We start from the raw sequence: 10834 nt of genomic DNA, 5'->3' as shown, positions 1-10834 counted from the left end.
ATGCGACTGTCACCTGGGATGGCAACATCAATGATCCAAACCTTGTTCTTTTCCACAACTGTGGTGTCTGGTGTGTTGTGTTCCAGAACTTTGTCAGTCTGGATTCGGAAGTCCCACAGTATCTTTGCGTGCTCATTTTCCAATACTTTTGCAGGTTTGTGATTCCACCAGTTCTTTTCTGCTGGGAGGTGGTACTTGAGGCATAAGTTCCAATGAATTATTATTATTATTATTATTATTATTATTATTATTATTATTATTATTATTATTATTATTATTATTATATGCTTGCATAAACTTTAAGGATGCTGTCTGCTCAATGCCCTCCCCCCTAAAGGCAAGATTCCTAGTTGCACATAGAGACCTACTCTATCTGTGTGCAATTGCATAGTTGATGAGCACAGACTTACTCAGAACTTGTGCTAAATGTGTATAGGAAACAGATGTGAGGTCCGAGGGCACGATTTCGCCCTCCTCCTCTGTGCATGTTTACTCTCCCTCTATGTGCAGTCATCATCATCTGGAAAGAGGTCTGTAGAAAGCCAGGGCTGTTTTTAGCTAAGAACATAAGAAGAGCTACATTGGATCAGAGCGAAGGCTTATCTAGTCCCACAGGCAATAGCATAAGCCAGGGCAACTCTATCACTTGGCAGATTGAGGTAAACACCTCAGGTGCTGAGGGAAGAATGTCAAACTCCCAGATGTTCTCTCCAGGTGTTCAGTTTTTGAGAACATCACTGTATATTTTTGAGGACAGCCCCATCTCTCCTGGGCCCTCTAAACCAATCTGCTACTTCAGGTATGGTGGAATCCAGTATCAAACCACAGGTGTTCAATAAGTAAGATTCAAGCCAGTTCAGCTATCTTGCATATATGGCATATATAGTACCAACATATCATGGACCAGCTCTAACATGAACACAACAGGATCTTCTCACTCAGGGATCTTGTGATCTTAGATGTCATGTTGTTGGGTTATCTAAGCACTCATGCATGCATTTTCAATGTGGGATGGTTTGTGTAGTTAGTTTTGTTTGTTGCTTAGTAACCTGAAGCCAAAGCTGCATTCCAGAGTTGATGGCACCATTTTAAGGATTTTGCATATGATGTGGGAAACGGGAGTATACTTCCTGGAGACTTAGGAAGTGACATATGCCTTTAGAATTTGGGGCATAAAAGGAGAGACTTTCTTTTGTTCTCTCTCTTTGGCTCCTCATGCTCTTCCTGCTTCTTGATCCTGCCATGCCAATCTGATGTTACTCTTTGTTAAGAGATATGTAGTATCCTGAACTGTATTCTTTTGGAACTAAGATGTTTTTACCTGTATGACCATCATCATACAAGATTATGAGTAAACATATTTTTACTATTTTACTTTTGATGTCTCTGATGCTTATTTTATGCGCATGACTCTTTAAAGGGAAAGGGAGGCTGGCTATTTTTGCTTTTTCTCACCTCTGCTCACATAAACTCCTAGTCTTCTGCGTTTTTGCTACTCTGCACCAATATCTAACCATATTGGTATCATAATCCTAACAGGTTATAAATATATTCCAAATACATGTACACAACCATCATGAGTAGTAGGCTTGGATAGCCTAATGCTTCATGATATAGGTGTGCATTCGTATAGAATTGCTGTTTGTTTTGTGTAGTTTCATTCATGTCTTCTCATTTTCGTATTTGTGTCCCACTAACGAAAATGGGCCACCTATACGATACAATTTATTGTCTGGCTTATGAAAAAAACCCTAACATTTTTGGACCTTTGGCTGCAACAGGAGGGTGTCCGAGGTTCATCCCCTCCCCCCCTCGGTTTTTGGGCTAGAGGGGTGAAAATCGCCACACATAGTGGGCATTTCGACATCTGATGTACTGTATATACTCGATTATAAGCCTAGTTTTTCAGCCCTTTTTTTAAGACTGAAAAAGCCCCCCTCGGCTTATACTTGGGTGAGAGTCCTGGTTGGCTTATATTTGGGTCAGCTTATACTCGAGAATATATGGTACATTTATTATTTTTCTCTATTATTATTGGTATTATTACATTTATTATTTTTCTCTATTATTGTTGCTACTATTACATTTATTTTACTCTATTTTTATTTTTATTATTATTATTATTATTAATACATGTATTATTTCACTCTGATCTTATTATTATTATTATTGCATTTATTATTTTACTCTATTTATTATTACATGTATTATTTTACTCTATTATTATTAAAAGGATACATAAGCACATTTACATTGAAAAAGATGAGAATAATGATTTGATCAGAGTTGGACAGTCTTATCTTAAATTTGAGCTTTATGTAAATATTCAAAAACATTTAACCTACTGATGCCTCAATTCATGTAATTTTATTGGTATCTATTTTTATTTCTGAAATTTACCACCCTTGGCTTATACTGGAGTCAACGTTTTCCCAGTTTTTTTGTGGTAAAATTAGGTGCCTCGGCTTATATTCCGGTCGGCCTATACTTGAGTATATACGTAATTGGGAGGCACTGCTCTCCCGGACCCAGACTCAGTTTAGGGTGCCAGAATAACTGCTGTTCTTAATATTAATATAAATATAATCATCAAGATCCATTGATCTACATTGGATGCAATTGGGAAGCACTCCTCTCTCAGACTCAGCTTAGGGTAACAGAGTAACTATCGTTATTTATATTAATATTATTATTAACACCCATTGGTACACATCAGCTGCAATGGGAAGGCAGCCCTCTGTCAGTACCTGCTTATTGTTACGGGGCCTAAATGAAAGGAAACTATGATTGTGCAGCTTTTATTTTCATGTTGCCTCTTGTTTCCTACGAAAATGTTGTCATTCGTTTTCGTCGAAACGAAACAATAGCACAAAGGAAACGAAGGCAATTTTTTTGCGCACACCTCTACTTCATGACCTCCCTGCTGGCATTTCTGTAGAAATCCTGTTCATGGTCTATCATGTGCTGTGATGTGCACTGGGCAAGCCTCACTGCCATATGAATGAGCAAAGAAGCACAACAGTCACTTGGTTATGAGGACATGCACTGGGACCTGAATCTGCTGATGGAGGCCATTTGCCAAGGCCCGTATAAATATATATGCCTTCAACTGAGTGCTAAATCTGTTGTGTCTAAAGACACTTGGCTGAGGATCCCAAGATGACAAGCCAAAGGCCGCACCTTTACTAGTGTCTTGCCATTCCAGCATGAAATGTAGCAGGAGGAAAGGGAATGGCGCACCATACTAATGAAGATCGCTGCAGAATGACCTGCTGCTCTTGCCGTTCTTGCAATCCACTCTGATAGCTATTATACCTGTGATTATCTCTATGCTGCAATGCAGATCACATACATTGGTGGCGAGACTGGCACGTATCTGGCAGTACAGGTCTGGTCTGTGCAGGTGGTTGGCAGCGGTATGAGTGCCGTAAAACACGTATGGATTGGAAGCATAGTTGAGTGTTGCTGCAGGTTCTGCCTGAGAAGGCACGCCTTGATCTCTGGCCAGGTATTTGTTGCGAATGATCACATTTTGGGGGGAAATCTCTGGGATGGCAGATTGTAGCAATCAGCCTATCCTCTCAAATGCTGAATGGATACCTTTAGTGTTTGTATCTTTGATGGATATCCCTGCCTTTCTCTGTCCTTTTGACTTTGACAACATTTACAGAACTCGCCTTTCTCTTAAAGAGAGATGCGTTTCCTCCCTGCGGTGGGTTAGGTGCCAAGCATCCTCTTTGAAGCCTTTGAAAGTGTGCTGCTGCTGCCCTCTACCGCCAAGAACTTACCCGGCTGAGGGAGCACATGGATGTGCCTAACTAGGTGTTAATTAATACACCACACTGTGACTTTTTCTTTAGTTCTGCTCTCATTCACAGTTAAAGGTATTCCTGCAGCCATAGTACTATTTTGAGCAAGGCAGGATCTGGGTCTATTGTTATTGCTGCTTTCCATCAGGCCAACTGTGACTTGTGGAGATCCTGTGAATGTGAAATGTCCAAGAGACCTTATAATTTTAAACTATGACCTATTTAATTTGTTTTTAAATGTGATGCTTGTTGTTTTAACTGTTGATTTTATGATTTAATGTGATTTGTATTGGCTTGTCCCCGTGTGAGCCGTTCGGAGTCCCTGTTGGAGAGATGGAGGGGGCATACAAAAATAAAGTTGTTATTATTATTATTGTTGTTGTTGTTATTATTATTATTATTATTATTATTGACACAATGACATTGTATGACATAGCAAACAAGACAGATATGCTGGTTTTCATATCACAAAATCACAAGTCGAACACAAGCGTTTAGGATTATGTGATGTATTTTCAGATAATGCTTGCAAATCCCAGTAAGGTGGCCTTTTGCAGTTGACAGATCGTAATTTTGTCAATGTCTATTGTTTCCAAATGCCGGCTGAGATCTTTTGGCATGGCACCCAGTGTGCCGATCACCATCAGGACCACCTTACTGGTTTCTGCCAGAGTCATAGAATCATAGAATCATAGAATCATAGAATAGTAGAGTTGGAAGAGACCTCATGGGCCATCCAGTCCAACACCCCGCTAAGAAGCAGGAAATCGCATTCAAAGCACCCCCGACAGATGGCCATCCAGCCTCTGCTTGAAAGCTTCCAAAGAAGGAGCCTCCACCACAGTCTGGGGGAGAGAGTTCCACTGTCGAACAGCCCTCACAGTGAGGAAGTTCTTCCTGATGTTCAGGTGGAATCTCCTTTCCTGTAGTTTGAAGCCATTGTTCCGTGTCCTAGTCTGCAGGGCAGCAGAAAACAAGCTTGCTCCCTCCTGTCTATGACTTCCCCTCACGTATTTGTACATGGCTATCATGTCTCCTCTCAGCCTTCTCTTCTGCAGGCTAAACATGCCCAGCTCTTTAAGCCGCTCCTCATAGGGCTTGTTCTCCAGACCCTTAATCATTTTAGTCGCCCTCCTCTGGACGCTTTCCAGCTTGTCAACATCTCCCTTCAATTGAGGTGCCCAGAATTGGACACAGTATTCCAGGTGTGGTCTGACCAAGGCAGAATAGAGGGGGAGCAGGACTTCCCTGGATCTAGATGATATTCCCCTATTGATGCAGACTAGAATCCCGTTGGCTTTTTTAGCTGCCGCATCACATTGTAGGCTCATGTTTAACTTGTTGTCCACAAGGTCTTTGAAGTTCAATCTTGAGGTCCTGACAGCGGCTGAGTTTTAACTGTTGTTTTTTGTTGATGCGACTGTCACCTGGAATGGCGACATCAATAATCCAAACCTTTTTCTTTTCCACAACTGTGATGTCTGGTGTGTCGTGTTCCAGAACTTTGTCAGTCTGGATTCGGAAGTCCCACAGTATCTTTGCGTGTTCATTTTCCACGACCTTTGCTGGTTTGTGATCCCACCAGTTCTTTGCTGCTGGGAGGTGGTACTTGAGGCATAAGTTCCAATGGATCATTTGGGCCACACAGTTGTGCCTCTGTTTGTAGTCTGTCTGTGCAATTTTCTTACAGCAGCTGAGGATATGATCAATGGTTTAGTCAGCTTCCTTGCACAGTTTGCAAGTTATTATTATTATTATTATTATTATTATTATTATTATTATTATTATTATTATTTGAAACACAACAAAATGAGTCCACAGCAGACACTCTGCTGGCTGTTGTACTGGATCACATGCCGGACACTTCCCAAGTGTCTAGGACTGTGTGATGTATCGGCAAATAATGCGTGCAGATCCCAGTAAGGTGGACTTCTGCAGCTGGCAGATGGTAATTTTGTCAGCGCCGATTGTGTTCAAGTGCAGGCCAAGGTCTTTAGGCACTGCACCCAGTGTGCCGATCACCACTGGGACCATCTTGACTGGCTTGTGCCAGTCTTTGCAATTCATCATCATCATCATGATCATCATCATCATCGCCGTCCTGAGTCCCTTCGGATGAGAAGGGCGGGATAGAAATATTAGAAATAAATAAATTGGAAATAAATCATCATCATCATCATCATCATCATCATCATCATCATCATCATCATCATCATTATTGGGTGCCTAGATCAGCAAAGTTAGGGTCCCCTTCTACTTTCCTTAATCTATTTTATTGTAATAGTGCTTTAATATGGTCTTTTCCTATAGCCCCACTATTAAGCAATATAGTCTTTTTCAGTGAGTCATATTGTCGCATATGTCCAAAGTATAACAGATACAGCTTGGCTCCCAGTGACAGTTCAGACTTGATTTGCTGTGTGACCCATTAATTTGTCCTTTTAGCAGTCCATGGTATCTATAGAACTCTTCTCCCATACCTCATTTCAAATCAATTCATTGTCTCCTTCCCATCTTTCTTCACCTACATAGATACTGGAAAAACTATGGTTTGGATAATTTTGATGTTGGAATTTAATGTTTGGAGCTCCTGGTAGCACAGCGGGTTAAATTGTTGAGCAGCTGAACCTGCTGACCAAAAGGTCGGTGGTTCAGATCCAGGGAGCAGGGTGAGCTCCAGGTTCTGCCAACTTAGCAGTTCAAAAACGTGCAAATATGAGCAGATCAATAGGTACCGCTCCTGTGGAAAGGTAACAGTGCTCCATGCAGTCGTGCTGGCCACATGACCTGGAGATGTTTATGGACAACACTGGCTCTTCGGCTTAGAAATGGAGATGGGCACCAACCCCCAGAGTTGGACACGACTAGACTTAATGTCAAGGGGAAAACCTTTACCTTTACTATGTAATGATTCAAGTTTAGGACAGGGGCCAGGTAAATGACCTTGGAGGGCCACATCCGGCCCACAGGCCTTAGTTTGGGGACCCATGTTAAAAAACATAGAAAATGGGGGAAATGTGTTTGCTGCTGCAATAGAAACAACCTTGGAAGGACTCTCTTTCATTGCAGGCAAAGGTTAGGTGACCTTCTATGAAATGCGCTCTAGCTATGAATTGCTTTCGGACAGAAATGCCACTGAGGTTCCTTCTGGCTTATGATTCCATGATTCTATTATTGAGGCTTGTAGAATACAAGCTGTTCTGTAAAATGAAGGGTAGTGCACTTTTCAACTGATATGTGAGATGGTGGCAAGTTATTAGACGACTGGATCATTAAATGAATAAGTGTAATGAATGAGGGTTGAAGTTCTGAACAAGTTTTCAGAATCTACTTAATTTCTTTAAACCCTCCATAGAAATTTAAACCAAAAATGGTGGTGGTAGGGTGCTTTAAAGTTATATTTGCCTTCTTTGAGGCAGAGGAAAGTAGAAATAAAAATGTAACAGGAAATAACATGCTGGAATTTGCTTACTACTTGAATGTAGCTGTAATTGAGTTGAAGCCATATCCCTTGCCTTAATTCAATCAAAGACTCCTCCATGGAAAATGGGTGGGCTGTACCCACTGTGCAACTTTGTAGAGCTCCTTTGAGGGAAGTGGGCAGTTTCTACAAGGCAGAGACACGGAGGAGGGACCAGAGCTGGAATCTCAGCCATCTCACTGATTCGACAGTCACACTTCTGGAGAGGCAGTTAAGAGTCTGACCAACATTTGCTCTGGAGAACAAGGTAGGTTGATAGGAAAGGATGAGGTGGAGTTTCATTGCTGTGTCACCTAGTTCATGTTTAAGGTGTAATTTAATTCCATGGAGAGGCAGCTGGTACTTAATGGGATGGGTATCACCAAAGGGCAACTGAAAGGTGTTAATGTGGGATTTGTGTGTTGGTAGTGTTTAAATGAAATTTGTGTCTGGCATGTATTGCATACAGGTTGCATCATCCAGAGTGGACTATAGTCTGTAAAGAGTTAATGACTGAGAAGCTGTGTTGACCTTGATGTGTCTGGGGAGTATCCAGACTCAAGTGTGTTTGTACATTACTGATTGCGTTAGTTGAGATCTTGCTCTGTTCTGAGTTTGTGTCTGTCTAGAGTGAAAGCCAAGCCTGTGTTCGTCTGCAAGTCTGCTTGTCTTGTAAGGTAAAGCTTTGTATATATTTTTTAACATCGTTTCTGACGTCTCTTCGTTCTGCGCTCCATTGACAACATACAACTGCTGCTACGCTGCGATTTACTCTGACAATTGGTTATGGGTCAAAGCAATTAGTTTTGTAGTACAATCTGCTCCTTTACATCGTCCAATATATGAATACTTTGTATCTTCCCCATCATAATGGTTGGGATAAATGTTGGGAGTTGGGTGGGTGGTACCACATTTGCTGAACCACCCTGGCTTGTTGTGTCTGGCTACTATTAATGCCCAGGATATGTGCCACCTCTATAGGCTGGCCTGAAAACTTGGCTCTTCCAACAGGCCTTTGGTGACTGATCTCCATAGTAAAGGATCGACCTGTTGCCTGTTTTATCTTTATTGCACTTAATTCAGTTAGCCGGCCATAGTTTCCTTGTGTACGCCTTCCCCTAGCACTTTAATGGGAACAATTAGTTCTGGTATCTACCTCTCCCTGATTGTAACTGTCACTACTTGCACTTTCTTGGGCCCAGTTCTTTTTCTGGAGCCACCCAGGATTTTATCATAGTATATTTATTGTATGTGACCTCATTTGTTTATGATTTGTTTTATTGTTGATAGTGTTTTATATTGTCTTCTGCCTGGGCTTGGCTCCATGTAAGCCGCCCCGAGTCCCTTCGGGGAGATGTTTAATAGGCTTCTCCTTAATCTCTCCTTATTATCCAACATATTCGCTTATCCAACGTTCCACAACTCTTGGGGCTCTTCTACACAGCCATATAACCCAGAATATCAAAGCAGATAATCCACAATATCTGAGTCCACACTGCCATATAATCCAATTTGTATGGATTTTATACACCTGTGTGGAAGGGGCCTTGGAGATCCAAGTTTGAGAACTATAAGTACAGAAATCCCATCTTCATTTGTTTTTAATGCTTGGTTTTCCACTCTTATTCTTCAGTTCAACATTTTCCATGGAATCTAGCAAAGAAGGGTGCCAATCGGAACCCTTGCCATCACTTGTTGTCACAGTCATCACTTTTTGTCTGATAATTGAGTGCCACTCTTCCAAAATTCAATTTTTAAAATTGTTTTTACTGCCAAAACTTCAGCAGGTAGGAATGGTGCCCCGAAGTCTGGATGCCCTGTTGATCTGCTTCCTCTTGGACCTGAACAAAGGAGGTAAGAATATTTCACTACCGTGGTTCCCTGAAAATATGACAGTGTCTTATATTAATTTTTGCTTCCAAAGATGTGCTAGGTCTTATTTTCAGGGGATGTCTTATTTTTCAATGAAGAAGAATTCACATTTATTGTTGAACAAAAAAAAATGAACATTTATTATATACTATACAGTAGTTGTCATCACAAACCAACATAACCAGACAAACTGTGAATCCTATTAAGAATTTCTTGTTACTATCATTATTTCCATATACAACTGGTATGTACATTTACCAATTCTGCATGCTCTGGTGTTCTGTTTGGCAGACATGCTTCCAAACAATAACTTTGCTAGGTCTTACTTTCGGGGGAGGCCTTATATTTAGCAATTCAGCAAAACCTCTACTAGGTCTTATTTTCCGGGGATGTCTTATTTTCAGGGAAACAGGGTAATAAGACACAGAAAGTAAGCAGACTACTGCTGTTCCTTTTCAAAGACCAGCTATATCTAGTCCTGTTTCCTAGAAACTCTACCCTTAAGAACAAAGTAGCAGCAGCAACACTACAACAACATTAATACATTAATTAAGTAAGTAAAGGCCAATTTACTGCCTTCACACCCCAAATCAGCAGCTTGATGCAGCTGGCTCATTCAGTCTAATGACAGGACCTGCCTTGGGGTGTCATGAAACAGTAGGAAATTGTTAATTATTTATGTTATGGTTGTTATTGTATCTTTCCTCCCATGGAGATGAGCTTATAGGATTTGCTGCCTCTTGGGCTATGATAATTTGGTTTTCCCCCAGTACTATGGTAAGAGGTTGGGTATAATACTTGGCATCTTACCTCGGACCAGAAAATGATTAGTGCCCACTCTGTGTTCCCATTAAATATTGGCAGATGATGGAGAATCTCCTGATGAGGAAGCAAATGCAATTGACCCTCCGTATCTACAGATGGGTTGCCGTATCTACAGCAATGGATTAAACTACCAATTGCTTGAATATCTTTTAAATCCAAAAAACAAACATTGATTCTAGCATTACACACACACACACACACATACACACACACACACACACACACAAACAGTAGAGTCTCACTTATCCAAGATAAACGGGCCAGCAGAACATTGGATAAGCGAAAATCTTGGATAATAAGGAGGGATTAAGAAAAATGCCTATTAAACATAAAATTACATTATGATTTTACAAATTAAGCACCAAAACATCATGTTTTACAAGAAATTGACAGAAAAAGCAGTTCAATGCACAGTAATGTTATGTAGTAATTACTGTATTTATGAATTTAGCATCAAAACATTGCAACATTTACTACAAAAACAATGACTACTAAAAGGCAGACTGCCTTGGATAATACAGAAACTTGGATAAGTGAAGCTCGGATAAGTGAGACTCTACTGTATATATATAATCATGTCAGAAGCGACTTGAGAACATACTGCAAATCACTTCTGGTGTGAGAGAATTGGCTGTCTACAGAGACATTGCCATAGGATGCCAGATGTGTTACCTGGGAGGATTCTCTCATGTCTCTGCAAGCTAGAACTGATAGATGGGAGCTCACCCTCGCAGATTCGAACTGGCAACCTTCAGATCAGCAACCCATCCTTCAGGTCAGAATTTAAGCCGGCACAAGGGTTTAACCCATTGCACCACTGCGGCTCCTACCATTTTATATTATATACCGTATATATTCGAGTATAAGC

General features: G+C 40.8%; 1 protein-coding gene across 1 annotated transcript in view; it reads left to right on the top strand.

Annotated features, from left to right (window-relative positions):
- Positions 1–6791: 6791 nt before the first annotated feature.
- Positions 6792–10834, top strand: part of nphs1 (NPHS1 adhesion molecule, nephrin) — a 78643-nt gene continuing 74600 nt past the window's right edge. The window contains exons 1-2 of the mRNA XM_062962196.1: positions 6792–7946; positions 9054–9123. Coding sequence (XP_062818266.1) covers positions 9063–9123 — 61 coding nt within the window. The 5' untranslated portion in view covers positions 6792–7946; positions 9054–9062. The remainder of the gene's footprint in view (positions 7947–9053; positions 9124–10834) is intronic.

Source organism: Anolis carolinensis, unplaced genomic scaffold (assembly GCF_035594765.1).
Source record: "Anolis carolinensis isolate JA03-04 unplaced genomic scaffold, rAnoCar3.1.pri scaffold_10, whole genome shotgun sequence".
Taxonomy (NCBI): Eukaryota; Metazoa; Chordata; class Lepidosauria; order Squamata; family Dactyloidae; genus Anolis; species Anolis carolinensis.
This window is presented reverse-complemented; position numbering and strand designations above follow the sequence as displayed.